At 44.2% G+C, this 15,386-nt stretch overlaps 1 protein-coding gene across 1 annotated transcript; it reads right to left on the bottom strand.

The window, feature by feature from the left end:
• Nucleotides 1-606: 606 nt before the first annotated feature.
• Nucleotides 607-12,611, bottom strand: mrps9 (mitochondrial ribosomal protein S9). Its single transcript, XM_085796633.1, has 11 exons — nucleotides 12,497-12,611; nucleotides 11,172-11,354; nucleotides 7,485-7,547; nucleotides 7,210-7,240; nucleotides 6,754-6,833; nucleotides 3,980-4,065; nucleotides 3,827-3,902; nucleotides 3,564-3,732; nucleotides 2,601-2,709; nucleotides 1,726-1,895; nucleotides 607-977 (listed from the first exon to the last, which is right to left on the bottom strand). The coding sequence occupies exons 1-11, from the start codon at nucleotides 12,593-12,595 to the stop codon at nucleotides 886-888; spliced, it is 1,158 nt and encodes a 385-aa protein (XP_085652759.1). The 5' UTR covers nucleotides 12,596-12,611; the 3' UTR covers nucleotides 607-885.
• Nucleotides 12,612-15,386: the final 2,775 nt, after the last annotated feature.

Genomic DNA, 15,386 nt, shown 5'->3' with positions numbered 1-15,386 from the left:
CATGTTCATGTGGCGACACCTTGTGATCGAAGGTGTTCATGACAACCAAGTGGAAAACCTGCTCAGATATTTCCAATGACATCCAGTGTAGGACAGTACAGTACAGAATATAAACATGTCACATCTGGAAACAAGGAAAAGGGAATATTCAGACTGTCCAGTAAAAAAAAAAAATACTAATCATTTATCAAAATTGTTCCCAGTGAATTTTCTGCCAATAATCAACTAATCAGGGTCAGCTCTGGTGAGTTTGGTGCCTGGGGAAATTATAACACTGCCATGTTTAGTGGAGCTCGATATGAGCAGCAGATTTCTACACCGCAGCCCCAGGGTGATTAATCTGGCTGTTGGTTGCATTATGGGTAATATAGGGCTCGTATTATATATCTGAATGTGCTGCAAATGCTTTTTCTAAATCGTGCCATGTTAATCACATTTGGACAACTTTGCTCATGTGCAGCCTGAATTAAACCAAAGTTATTAATAAATATCTAAAAAATGAAACTAAAATGCAGCAAAATTGAGCAGCAACAAGTCCAGTGGTTACATTTAGTTATCTATCACAACCATAACAAGAACCAAAGAGAACAAGATGCACAGAAAGTGTTTGTTTATATGAAAAACTTAATTTATTGACTTAATATACTGATAATCACATTGCTCCTTTCCCATTGATCTGTGGACAGACGGCTCCATCTGGTGGCTGAGGACGCTCGCTGCAGCAGCGGCCTGAAAACATGGAGAGCACAAAGAGGCTCCACACAGACGACATGACGTCAGTTCGTACGGGAGCCACGGCAACGCTTCACATCTGAGTTCAGGTGAGTTCATCCCTCCTCCTCTTCCTCCTCCTCCTCTTCCTCCTCCTCCTCCTCCTCTTCCTCCTCAGCGTTTCTTCCAGGTGAACTTCTTCCTCGCTCCCTCCTGTCCCGGCTTCTTCCTCTCCCTCACTCTGGGGTCGGGGGTCAGCAGCCCAGCTGGAAAATGATAAAGAAGAAATGAAATGGATGGATGAAGGAGCAACTCATCTTAGATATTTATTGTTTCTATATTTTGTTCAACTGCATTTTGAACTGTTAAGAGTTTTATTTATTCCTTTGTGCACAGGAGCAACATTTTGACGCCTCCTGAGGTTTCAGCTCCATCCCTTTTTTTCCCCCAAACAAGCTTCACCTCAGCCTGAACTTGACAAAATGCATCAGAACAACAGCAATCATTTCCTGTGGGCGTGGCTTGTGACTACAAAGATGAGGCTGAAAAATTCATTGCAAAACAGGGTAAACCTTTAATTTACAGGTTGCTAATTACGTGATAATGTCAAGAAATAGCCAAGAAATAACAATTAATTACGTCATAATGTCTAGAAATAGCCTAAAAATATATAATTTCATAGTAATGTAGAGAAATAGAGCCAAGAAATAACTATTGATTGTGTAGAAAAACCCCAGAAATAACAGTCAATTGCAAGGACTTGCAAATTCAAAGCATGAAAAGCATGTGTAATCTTTTGCTTTTAAGAAAAACATGACATGACTAAGAAATTGACAGTTTCTAGGCAATTTCTTGCCATTACAATGCAAACAATTGTTATTTCTTGGCTATTTATTCACATTATCATGTAATTAGCAGCCTGTAAAATAAAGGGATACGCAAAACAGTAAGAATTTTGGCGAAACGATTTGATTATATTATTAAAGACATTAATATTCACTCAGGAACCCCCACCTTGTCTCATTTTCTCCATGTCTCCGTCGGACAGGAAGCTGAGGAGGGCGCGGGAGATGGCGAGCCGCAGCGCCCCCGCCTGGCCGGACCGCCCGCCGCCGCTCACCGTGCACTGCAGGTCGAAGCGTCCCAGCACGGCCATGAACTGGAGCGGGAACATCAGCTGCTCTCTGAAGGGCGGAGAGAAAGAAGAAGAAGGAGAAGAAGGAGAAGGAGGAGAAGAAGGAGGAGGAGGAGGAGAAGAAAATGACCAGGAGATAATGGAGAGCAAAAAAAAGGAGGTGAAAGAATGAGGAGTGGTTGAATAGGCAGAGCAGGAGTGTGTGCTATTTTACAGATAGTGGTATCAACAGCAGAGGCTTAGCTAATTTAATGTCTGGTTGGGTGAGTTTTCAGACAAGCAGAGAGGATCCCAGCCACTGAAAAGCTTTCTCTTACAATCTCACCGCCACATATTACAGAGTAACTTCTGACTCAGCAGGAATGGGATAAGGTAGAGTGTGTCTGTGTGTGTGTGTGAGTGTGTGTGAAAGAGAAAGTGTCTGTGTTCTGGATGGCGTCTCGGGCTGAATGGCCTATGGCTGCTGACAAAGTCAATTGTCACCTCTCTGCTCCAATTACAGCCCATCCTCACACTGCATGACAACACCAGCCCTGGACATCCACACACACACAAGCACTCAACTGTGTAATTAACTTACTACAAGGAGATAAATAAAAAAATAAAAAAAACAGGCGATGCTGTGAAGAGTGAAAAAGCTGCTTCTTAATTTTTTTTTTCTCTCAGCAGAGGGGGATGGGGGGTTCGATGTGTCATGTCGTGCATCGTTCTTAAAGGAAGCGGCGTCCGTGTGTGAAGCCGCCGTCCCACTCACCTGTCCTGCAGCACCGTGAAGAAGTGCAGGTAGTCCTGTCCGTTGACGGTGACGCGTCCCGAGCCGCAGTCTCGGAGGACGACGGAGGAGGTGGACGTCTTCCTACGGCCTGGGAGAGAAAAAACACACACAAACACAACTTTACCTCCTTTTTCTCATCAAAATACCAAAACAACACTCTTTTAAACCTAAACGAGTTGTGTTTTGTTGACAAGATTGAAGATAAAACTTGGAATCAGGGGTTTTCTGCCTCAAAATGTCACATTTTTAAGATTTGACCTTAAAGGGATAGTTCAACATTTTGGCGAATTGGCTGATTGTTACCTTAATTGTCGGTGCAAGCTATTTTTAGAACAAGAGTTGTTTTCGAGGTAAATTCATGCAAAAACGCTGATGTGAGTTTCCTTCGGGAGCAGTCTTTCATCAAGCAGTCTCTGACTTTACCTCTAAAACAACTCTGTCTGGTAACGTTGTGTTATTATCTCATAGCGTGGTGAATGTGCAGGTCACAACTTGTCCACCAGAGCGTTTTGGAGTTGTTGTGTGTTGTGTATTTGATGAGTTTGATGAGGGAAACCGAGAAATCCCATAATGAGCCTCCATAGCGTAGCTCTGAGCAGCTCACAGCTCTGCTCGGCCGTTCTAAAAATAGCTTGCACCGACAATTAAAGGTAACGAACCTACTGCTATGACTATAGGGATTATGGCAATGGACCAATTTGCCAAAATGTTGAACTATCCCTTTAACCAGTACATTTTACTACTTGAAAAATGAGTAAAGGGCCGTTTCAATGCATAATTTGAGGAAAGGAAGGACACATCCTGATCATAACTGCAAACAAACTAAAGAAAAAGAGACATGTTGTATAAATGTGTGTTAAAACAAAACAGTCAATAAAGTTTAAAAAAAAAAAAAGTCTGGACTTGAAACAAATGAACATGTAGCAGGTTGTGTCTCCCCACCCTCTGCCGTGCTGAAGGCCACGCCCCTGTCGTCCCTCTCCAGCGTCGGCACCGCCTGCCTGCTGGCCTGCGCCTCCAGTTGCCGGCGGTAACGCAGCACAAACTCCTCCTCCACGGCGCAGTAGGGCATGGACAGCAGCCGCTCCATCAGCTGGACCAGGTGACCGTACTGAGGAGGAGAAACACAACATCGGTGTCGGTGAAGGAGAGGAAGAGGAAGAGGAGGAGGAAGAGGAAGAGGAGGAGACGCAGTCGGCTCTTACATCGTGGGTGGAGATGGTCTCCACCAGCACCGCCTCCACCTCCTCCTTCGTCAGCCAGCGGCTCATTCCCAGAGAGCTGCAGGGACACAGATCACCTTGTTATCACTCCCAACTGACAAAAAAATAAATAAAACAAAAAAAAACTCTACCTACATCTGTTTGGGACTCTCGGAGTAAAGTCCTTTGGCCCTCAGACGGTCCTGGTGCTTCTCCAGCTTTTGGATTTTGTCGTACAGCTCCTGAAATTCACCAAAAACAACGACAGCAACAATGTGAAACGTCAGCGATAAGACGTGCCAGTATGAAAAATAAAAAACAATGGTAACCCTTCAATTTACAGGCCGTTAATTACGTGATAATGTAAAGAAATAGCCAAGAAATAACAATTAATTGCAGAGTAATATCAAGAAATACCCTCGAAATAACAGTAATTTCATAGTAATGCCATGTTTTTCATAAAGGTAAAAGATTACCCATGCTTTTCATGCTTTGAATTTTTTGGGAAAGGCCAGAATTTTTCTCCACCAAGTCCTTGCAATTGACCATTATTTCTGGGCTATTTCTATGCAATCAGTAGTTATTGGCTATATTTCTTGACAACTATGAAATTGACTGTTATTTCTAGGCTATTTCTAGACCTTATGACGCAATCAATTGCTATTTCTTGCCATTATTACGTAATTAACAGCCTGTAAATTACAGGGTTACCAAAACAATCCTCACATTAGCAGGTGCTTGTTGTCTGGAGTCAATTTTATTTAGTAGTTTTTATTCCGTGTGTGAACCTGAACAGGAGCAGCCCACTGGTGGACGAAGACGGTACTGCACGTGGCCTGTCAAATTATTCCCCACAGCCAGCTGCAATTTTTAAACCTTTTCTAACGTTTTGGATCAAAATTATTATTTTTTTTTTACAATTATTTTTTTTTTTTTACTTTTTTAGTTTTTACAGGAGTTAATAGAAAAATGAGTCTCCATCAAAGCCAATAGAAAATCAAGGTGCGATTGTGAACAAATGTTCAAGTTTGGTGGGGGTTGATGGAGGTGGAGGTGGTGATGGTGGTAGGGGGGGGGGGCATGCTGGTCACGTCCCCGAGGCAGACCCCCCCCCGGCCGCCCTGCGCCTCAGTGAGAACTCATTTCCCCGTCAATTATTCACCAGATGTTTGTTTAATTCCTTCTTGATAGAGTGTACCTAATCCGCTGCCACTCCGACCAGCGACAGAGGGGTGTGGGGGGGAGGGGGAGGAGGAGGTGGGGGTGGGGGTGGGAGGAGAGGAGAGGGGAGAGAAGGGGGGGGGGGGCAACCAAAAAAGCAAACATCAAGCAAAAACCAATTTTCTTTGCAAAAAAAAAAAAAAAAAAAACACGTAATAGAAAATCAGAGAAAAAAGAGAGAGCTGGAGGACGAAGGGGGGGGAGGAGGAGGAGGAGGAGGAGGGTGGGAGGGGTCGGGGGGGTTGGATAAGGGGCTTGCGTTACACGTTTGCAAACACTGGGCTCTACAATGGGCAGAAATAATTCGGCCGGATGAAAAGGAGGAGAGGAGAGGAGAGAGAAGTCTGAGCTGGAGCTGCTGCTGCTGCTGCTGCACTCCTTCTTTCAATCAGAGAGAGAGAGAGAGAGAGAGAGAGAGAGAGAGAGGGAGAGAGGGTGGAGGAGGAAACAAGGGAGGAAGCAGGAGAAGGAGGAGTGTGATTGAGGCTGCGATCATGCAGACAGGCAGCTCCTGCTCTCAGACTGTCTGACATACCTATTTAAACCAGCAGCAGGGGGCCCAGGCTGTGGCTGCAGGGCACAACAGTGTGTGTGTGTGTGTGTGTGTGACCAATATCCAGCTACGGTGCGTCTGTCTGTGTTTCAGATACAGACACGTCTATTGTCTGTGGAGCGTCTTTGAACAAGGTCGGCGGCCGGCCACAGACGGGAGGAGGAGGAGGAGAAACACCTCTGATGGTTCATCATCATCTGTTCTTTTCCTGTTTCTATAACCGCCTCTAAAAGGCAGAGTGAGACCGGTGCTGCCCCCTGTTGGCCCGCTTTGAATTTCCTTCTTAGTTTTTATCATATCATATAAAAAAAAGAAAAAGAAACTACATCGAGTCCGAGACAATGAGAATAAACCTCAGCTCCTCTGCAGCTCAGGTTCACCTCTGTCTATTCAGCTGCGTGGAGGAGAAGATGTGATGTGGTCTCTTAAAGGGATAGTAGCATTTTTTTTAAAGTGGGGTTGTATGATCTCCAAATAGCCCCTAAGTACTTTAATTGCAGTAGAAGACTCTCTACACTCCTCCCGTTAGCAACGCCAGCCCATAGCCCTGCCCAGAGATTTACAACATACATTGTTGTGAATGGACCCAAAGAAACGGCCTATTTTCGTGGCCTAAAAGAGGTTTTACCTGAAAAAAAAATACACAGTTCCATTGTTCGCTATAATATAATTTTTTCCAGCCCCTCGAAGTGCAGGAAAAACGCAGTTTTTATTTGGACCTAACCAACTGCTGATCGGCCGGCGCTAACCCTGGGCGGAGGGATACGTGAGTTGGTTAGCTCCAAATAAAAACTGCGTTTTTCCTGCACTTTGAAGGGCTGGAAAAAATTATAATCTGTGTTTTTTTTCACGTAAAACCTCTTTTAGGCCGTGAAAATAGGCCGTTTCTTTGGGTCCATTCACAACAATGTATATTGTAAATCTCTGGGCAGGGCTATGGGCTGGCGTTGCTAACGGGAGGAGAGCAGAGAGTCTTCTACTGCAATTAAAGTACTTAGGGGCTATTTGTAGATCATACAACCCCACTTTAAAAAAAATGCTACTATCCATTTAACTCTCTCTCTCTCTCTCTGAATGGGATATGACCCGAGGGAAGTGAGGAAGAGGTGAGGATTTAGAGCCGGATGAAGATTCACCTTCACCTCAGGTAACTCACGTGCATCAGGGAGTAGTACGACTGTTTGCCGGTGTAGAACAGGAAGTGGAACGGCCGGCCGTCTGCTCCCCACTGCACGGCTGTAAAAACACCATCAGTTCAGACTAGAGGCAGCTCACTCATTTACTGCCACCATTCAATTCAAATCTATAATCTATCATCTACAGGTGCATCTCAATAAATTGGAATTCTTATGGAAAAGTCCATTTCCACTAGTTGAAGTCAAATAGCCCCAACCAAGATGGAAATACTTACATTTTTGAGATACTGAATTTTAATCATTAGAAATAACAAAAAAGAAAGAAATAAAGACATGAAATGTTTCATTCTGTGTAATGGATCTATATAACGTGTTAGTTTCACTTTTTTTAATTGAACTACTGACATCAATACACTTTTTTCCCCATGATATTCTTATTTATTGAGATGCACCTGTGTGATCACAGCATCACCTACCTCTCTGTTTTGGGAATATTTCGTCCGGATGCTGCAAAAGAACCGGAAATAAATCGAGTTACTTTCACATTTCATTCATTTCATCTATAAACCCATCTACAGATTTAATTTTTATTAGCTGGCCATTTTGATTTTAAATTATATAAACCAACACTTCACAGGTGATGAGTGAATGGTTGTGGTTTATTTTTTAAGATACAAAGAAAATGAAACCAAAGGTCAATAAAAATAAAGTTGACTTCTAAAAAATTACACACACACACACACACATGTACCTTCATGAGAGGCTGGGCTTTCTTGTCAAACAGGCCGGAGGGGAACAGGTAGGCGATGCTCCTCTGTGGACGAAAGAGAAAGAGAGAGAGAGAAATTAATAAATAAAAGAAAGAGTAGAAGCAGAGATGGCAGCTTGATAGATCCACTGACACAACGCTGACACGTCCACCACCACAGAGGTCACAGCGGCCTGACAGAGGAGAGGAGGCGCAAGCTGCCGCCACAGGGTTCAAGGAAAGGGGAGAGCGTGTGTGTGTGTGTGTGTGTGTGTGTGTGTGTGTGTGTGTGGCGGTAGAGTTAGAGGAGAAAACAAGCAGAAAAAGGCACAAGTTTTTGTCTTTGTTGACAGCGAGCAGAGGACACTGTGGACGTCCAACAGTTCACTCCAAGTTCATCCTCTCAGTGTTATTAGCAGGGCTACAGATGGCACCGCCAGTGTGTGTGTGTGTGTGTGGAGAGGGAGACAGGAAGTGTGTTGGCCCCGCCACACTCATCAAGACAGTCTGTTCATCTCTCTCTCTCTCCGTCCTCCATCCCACCATCTCTCCTCCTCCTCCTCCTCCTCTTCTTCTTTTTTACTCCTCTCTGTCGCTTCAATTAGTGAGGCAGCAGGTGCTGCGCGGAGGGAGCAGGTTGCTGCCTTTAAGGTTGTCAAAACGACGGAAAGCAGAGAGAAAAGGACTGGATACGTGTGTGTGTGTGTGGGGGGGGGGGGCAATGGAGGAGAAGGTAAAGGATAAAGAGAGAGGAGGAAACGGGAGAGACAGGCAGAACAGATGAAGACACACCTGTGTGTCCCCTGAGCTTCGGGACAATATGGCGGAGAGATGGAGTGACAGAGGAGGGAGGAGAAGACAGTGAAACCGACACAGAACGGTACAGAACAAGCAGATCCAGTGTCTCAGTGATAGACGTGATTCATTGTTAAAGGGATAGTTCAACATTTTGGCAAATTGGCCCATTGCCATAAAATACAGAGACTGTTTGCCGAAAAACTGTCCCTGAAGGCAACGCACATCAGCGGTTTTGCATGAATTTCCCTCTAAAACAACTCTGTCTGGTAACGTTGTGTTATTATCTCATAGCGTGGTGAATGTGCAGGTCACAACTTGTCCACCAGAGCGTTTTGGAGTTGTTGGATTGTGTATTTGATGAGGGAAAACCAAGAAATCCCATGAGCCTCCGTAGCGTAGCTCTGAGCAGCTCACGGCTCTGCTCCGCCGTTCTAAAAACAGCTTGCGCCGACAATTAAAGGTAACGAACCTACTGCTATGACTATAGGGATTATGGCAATGGGCCAATTTGCCAAAAATGTTGAACTATCCCTAACTGTTTTATCCATAAACAAACTGATCGATCAGTCAATAAAAATACTAACTGACAAACTAATTAACAATGAATATTTTTAGCTCTCATTAGTTTCTATGTTTATTCAGTAGTCTGTCCTGAGGTTATCAATATATATATTTGTGCATATTTAAATTTAAAAAATCCCAATAACACACCCAACTGGATCCTCAACACTGCGTATAAACAAAGACAATAGGAACAAAAACCTGCAACTGACAACTAGACAACTCCCTAAATGTTTTGTTCTGCTCCTACAAAAGAATAATTCAGCTCACAGCAGAGAAAATGACGGTGTTTGAGAAGCTGAAGCTGCAGCCAATCTGTACTTACATCAAATTAAATCAAATCAATCTTTATTTATAAAGCACGTTTCATAGAAATGTGCAGCACAAGATGTGGCATTAGTTTGAATGGAGGCAGCCGGGAGATTAAAAGTCATCGTGTGGCAGCAGCAGATGATGCAGCTTTGAGTCAGAACAAAAGTTTTCAAAGGTCAAACGTGTCACAAAGTGCTGTGTGTGTTAGTGTGTGTGTGTGTGTGGCAAGCATCCAGAGTTAAATTAACCCCCCAGCTGTAAACATCGCTTTGATTTTTCCTGGGTCTTTGTCACCGTCACACCTGAGCAGACTGGACTCTCCTCCAGGCCGCACAAAAATCTCCCTCTTTCTAAGTCGGGGGGGGTTTGGGTGCTCGCCGTCACTTTAGCTTTCACAGCCCGCCACCGTCTGCTGTCTTCATTACATGTGAGGGACGCTGGGGAGCCAAGCGAGGAGGGAGGGGGGGCTGGGAAATCAGACTAAGTGGCTGGAGTGGCGAGGGCGAACGCTATTTGCCAAAAATCTCAAATAGGCAGCATGTGTGTGTGTGTTTGAGGGTGTTGCTAATGTCCCTGACGCAGCGAATTAACCCCCCCACTCCCCCCACCTCCACCGGTGCTAATGATGATGATGATGATGATGATGTGGAGAGAGCGGAGCCTTCAAACGACACAGAGGTGGAGGCTGCGGCTCTGTTCAAAGTGGCTTGTGGATTGGAGTCTTTTGTCAAAATAGTACAAAATAAAATCAAAATCAAAAACAAAATAAAGTTGTGTGACGACTGCAGAGCTGTGTGTGTTTACACTCCAGAAACGACCTGCGCCTCCCTGCAGAGAGACTGAATATCCCCGAGGAGCTGTCGAGCACAAATTCCCCACTTGTCAACAACAACTGCCGACCGAGGAGCTTTTTATTTTGTGGACTGAGGCAAACAGACACACGGCCGAGAAAAACTACAAATACCAGGAAGAACCGAAACCAACAGATCCTCCAGGCTGGACATATACACACACATACAAAACACTCATTACTGTCTCAGCAGTGATGTTTGTTCAGGGACTATTTTCAGCGGCGGATGAGTCCACATTTGCAAATCTAGTGCGGATTAACAGTAAAATATTATACAGAAACATTAGAGGTGGTGTGTTGCAACTGTGTGACTCTCTGTGAGTTTATGAGGCTGTTGCTATGCTTATTCTGTTATTATTACAATCTTATCATGGGAAATACACACACAAAGACACATACACACACCTGAAATGTTTGAACTTTTAAAGGTTTTTAAGACGAGAGCTAGAACTGACTATATAACTTGCTCTGCTTTAGAAGAAGAGGAAGAAAAATACTTTATTCATCCCCTGGAGGGAAATTCTAATTGTCCAGCAGCTTACATAACCTAAAATGATATGATATAAATACCAAGTAAACGTGTTTAGAGCACTTATTATATACTGTATATACATATATAATTTTTTTTTTATCAAAAAAGGAAAATCCAAGGCACTCTTCTTCAATAATATAAAAAACCTTTATTTATACAATGGCTATATCGAAAAAACATTTGAGTTTTTATATTAATTGAAGAAGAGTGCCTTGGATTTTCCTTTTTTGACCAATGTTCCCACCAAAGAGCACCTTCGTCACATGTTTTGAACCTTCTGAGCACCTTTTTTCTATATATTTTTATGTTGACCATACATGATGCACTAATTCGTGTGTTTGTCTACTGTTTGCATGTATGTTTTGTAACCCATGCCAGTGGCGCCAAAGATAATTTTCTGTTTTATTGAAGTTCAATAGACGATAACGTTGTCTGAGTCTGAACCAGTGTAATGAAACACACTGCAACATTTCAGTAAAGAGCATTAATGTAAAATAGTACTAAACTAACCTCTACAAAACAAAGTCTAACCAGCAGACAGTTCCCTGAAAAGGTCCTGAACTCTTCCTGCAGCCGATCAAACTTTTAATAAACAGTCAATAATCAATGGAAACGAGACTTTTCCCCACTGACTCACATCTACGTCGTCCTGGGTGAAGGTCTCGGGGTCTTCTCCCATCATGTTGGCCAGGTGACGCTTCCCGATGTCGAACTCCTCCACCTGCTTCTCTATGAACTCCACCGTGAACTTCTGAGGCCCCGCGGCCGCCAGGTTCTTCCTGAGGAGGACGGAGCTCACACATAGCTGTCTCCTCAGGACCTGAGGAGGAGGAGGAGGAGGAGGAGGAGGAGAGGAGGAGGAGAGGAGGAGGAGGAGGAGGAGAGGAGGAGGAGGAGGAGGAGGAGGAGAGGAGAGGAGGAGGAGGAGGAGGAGAGGAGGAGGAGGTGGAGGAGGAGGAGAGGAGGAGGAGGATGGGGATGAGGAGAGGAGAAGGAAGAGGAGAGAAGAAGGAGGAGGAGAGGATGAGGAGAGGAGAGGAGAAGGAGAAGGAAGAGGAGAGGAGGAGGAGGAGGAGGAGGAGGAGAGAAGAAGGAGGAGTCGAGGAGGAGGATGGGGAGGAGGAGAGGAGAGAAGGAGGAAGAGGAGAGGAGAAGGAGGAGTCGAGGAGGAGGATGGGGATGAGGAGAGGAGAGGAGAGGAGGAGGAGAGGAGAAGGAAGAGGAGAGGAGAAGGAGGAGGAGTAGGGGGGATGGGAAGGAGGAGAGGAGAGGAGAAGGAAGAGGAGAGAAGAAGGAGGAGGAGGAGGATGGGGAGGAGGAGAGGAGAGGAGAAGGAAGAGGAGAGAAGGAGGAGGAGGAGGATGGGGAGGAGAGGAGGAGAGGAGGAGGAGGATGGGGAGGAGGAGAGGAGAAGGAAGAGGAGAGAAGAAGGAGGGGGAGAAGAGGAGGAGAGGAGAAGGGAGGAGGAAGATGAGAGGAGATGGAGGAGGAGAGGAGAAGGGAGGAGGAAGAGGAGAGGAGGAGGGTGGGGAGGAGGAGAGGAGAGAAGAAGTAGGAGGAGGATGGGGAGGAGGAGAGGAGAAGGAAGAGGAGAGGAGGATGGGGATGGGGAGGAGGAGAGGAGAAGGAAGAGGAGAGGAGCGGTTGTTATGTGTCCGGTTAGCTTAACTACAGACATCCTGCTTAAACATCTGAAGCAACAAAGACCAAAAACCTCCAGCCGAACTGTCCTAAGGATGAAATAAATACAGATCAAGTTGATCTATAATCGATCAGACTATTAATAAAGGTTATACACCGCTGACAAAGCCGGGTTTCAGTATCTGTCCTGCTAGTGTCGGCTAACACAAGCTGCTGGCTCAAGGACGCCTGCGATTTGAGCCTGTGATTGATCGATAACGTGTCCACAGCTGTTTTCATTACGTGATCGATTGATTTATTAACGATAATAATCCACTGTACCTGTCGGCTCAGCTGCCACGTGACTGTGTTTACACCGGAGCAGCTATTCCCACATTTACCGAGGAGCGAGCCCACGGTCCGCACACAGGACGCCGCCATGTTTTCTGACGGCGATGACGTCGGCGGCGGAAGTAGTTGCACGTCACAGACAAGCGACATGACTTATTTTTAAATAATTTAAAACGATGCATCTATTATGAGATAATGTAATACATCCATGTTTAAAACACACAGATTTTGTGCTTTATAATACAATAATTATTACAATGAATATTTCGAAAACACAGAAGCATACTTTGACTAATTATTAATAGAGGTCTTTGTAAGTTTCATATCAGATCTATTTTGGCTTTGTTTTCAAAATCTTTAATGAAAACCTGGCTTATATTAGACTATGAGGGATATTTTTAAAATTTGTATTCTTTTTTCTTTGTCAGTAAATGATTTCCAGGAGATACAATGAGATGATAACATTGTTTTGTCTTCAAATTTGCAGCATTAGGGGGGGGGAACAAAGAAATGTGGAGAATAAAGTGCATAATTCAAGCCACCTGACAACAGAACACAAACAATTGCATAACCTGTCTGAAATGACAAATGACACATACGAAACATAAAAGAATCCAACAGTGGTCACACATTTTAAAACAACTGAGACACTGAATGCAGTGACTTACACAGGCTGCTTCAGTTTTTTTTAATCTTCTAGACATCAGTCCACAACAGATCACACAAGCCACAGCTCATTGGAAACGTGTGTTGTTCCGTATGATCATGGAAATTCAAAACATGCCGGCCACATGGAGCAGCCACGAGCAAACTGCAGCGATGCAGCACATGAAAACTGTTCCCCATGTCCCTTCTTTTAGGTCGTAAATCAACACCAGCCATTGTTCCAATAAAGTTCTGAGACTGATGAAAACTTGTTTGTCTCCAGGTTAAAAAAAAAAAAAAAAACACCTGTCAAATTTTTTTAATCAAATATTTGCAGAAAAACAAAGTTGACTGTTGGGGATTTACATTATTAAGAGGACAAATGTATCACTGGACAGTTTGTTAGAAATTGATTGATCATTCTGGTTTCTATATCTTTGATCTTTTTTCCTCTGACATCTCAGGCTTTCACACCCTGTCCAGTGCCAGTATTTTTGCATTCAAGCACACATAACTATCTGCAACCACTTTGACCCCAGAGACCTGCTTGTGAGGCCCTGACACGCAGTTTAATGCAAACTGTATGTGAACATCTGTTTTCCATGTAAAATCACAAACAAAAGGAGGGGCATTGTAAATGTCACGCCACAGGATTTAAAGCAGCGGATCCACATGAGTTGTCAGAAATAACACAATTAAAAAAAAATGCACAGTCACCGGCTGCCAAACATGCTGGCACGGCCACACATAAAACAGATTGTTTTGCATATGCGGTGCAGTCGGTGCTGGGCAGCGCAGGCCTGGATTAACACAACATTTTGTGTGGATTCCTTGAATAGATGAGCACAAGCTGCCACTTAAGCCAAACTTTATTGATAGGGATGAAAATAAGCTTTGTCCCCCCCAGTGGGAGCGTCACACAGCAACACATGGTTTTGTACAAGCAGTTTTCACATTGTTGATGCTGAGGAGCAGGAGGTCTAGTGTTGTTTTACTGAGATTTGCTCATGTGCTTTAAATAGGAAAGCAAATAAAACAGTCTGCTTGAATAAAAAAACACCATCATGCTTAGATAAATGCAATTTCTGTCTGATGAGAATATAAAAATGAAAAGTTAATTCCTGTAAAATCTGACTACAAACTGTTAATATAGGATGAAAAATAACTGGACTCTCTTTTGTTCAATATTGAGACTTATTTATGAAAAACAATATTATTAATTTTCTAAATAATCACTAATACAAACCATATTTAAGAATATGCACATGTGATGTTAGTCAGATAGTTGCTGCAAACAGGACAGGAGAAATTCTTGCTTTTCTTCCACTGTGTGTGTGTGTGTGTTTTCTGTACAGTGCTATGCTGTGTTTACAGATCAATGCTGTGTGTCTTCACTTAGATTACTTTGATAGAGTTGGAACAGGAACACGAGGAGATTAATCAAAGTGAAGGGGCACTGACTCCCGGCCCGTGCCAGTCGATATGGCCGCGTGGTTAATTTGCCCCGAGGAGGGCTGTCGTCAGGCAGATGATAAACAGTGTTTGCCCCGTTTTTAGCCACAAGCGTGCTCCTGCTCACCAAGAAAAATAGTTTCGACCCATGGTCTCTAATTCACAGTGGGGGGCGAGGGGTGGGACATTAATCATCCTTCTGCCGTGGTCCGTCTCGACAGGCGAGCCACCGTGGGTGGATTGGGTGGAGATATTCATTTGGTGAGCTCACTGTGGACTCAGGTACACCCTAATGTGGAGACTTGATACTGTGGAGACTGCAAACTGGAGAATTCAATCCCCAATTCATATTCCCATACTTTGTTAATGAGAAGATTCACCTTGCTGATTAATGAGAAGCAAATGTCTCTTGGAAAATGGTGCATTTGCAGTGAAAGGATTTCATTTAGGGAAACTTGTGGGTTTTTTTTTTCCATGGCATGTGCCATCAGTGTTTCATATGGGGCTGTAGCTCAGTGCCAGGCATTAGAGAGCTGGCTCTCATCCAACTCTTCCAACAGATCTCCATGAGGACGGCAGGGATCCCTGCACCGTCTTGAAAAGGAAACGCCACAATAGGCGACAACTGACCTCCTCTCAATTTGCCCTCGTCCCCAGATTGAGCAACATCCCTTTAATTGTGGGGCTAAAACAGCGATGGAGCAAGAAATAATGGAGGATATTGCTCTGTGGAGCTGTGCCAAGTCCGCTCCTTCCCCCTCTTTTCCCAGGGATGGAGTGCTGG

This window comes from Trachurus japonicus, chromosome 2, assembly GCF_045865225.1.
Source record: "Trachurus japonicus isolate A0001 chromosome 2, Traja_1.0".
NCBI classification, from domain to species: domain Eukaryota; kingdom Metazoa; phylum Chordata; class Actinopteri; order Carangiformes; family Carangidae; genus Trachurus; species Trachurus japonicus.
The sequence above is the reverse complement of the archived record's forward strand: the minus strand, read 5'-3'. Positions and strand labels throughout refer to the sequence as shown.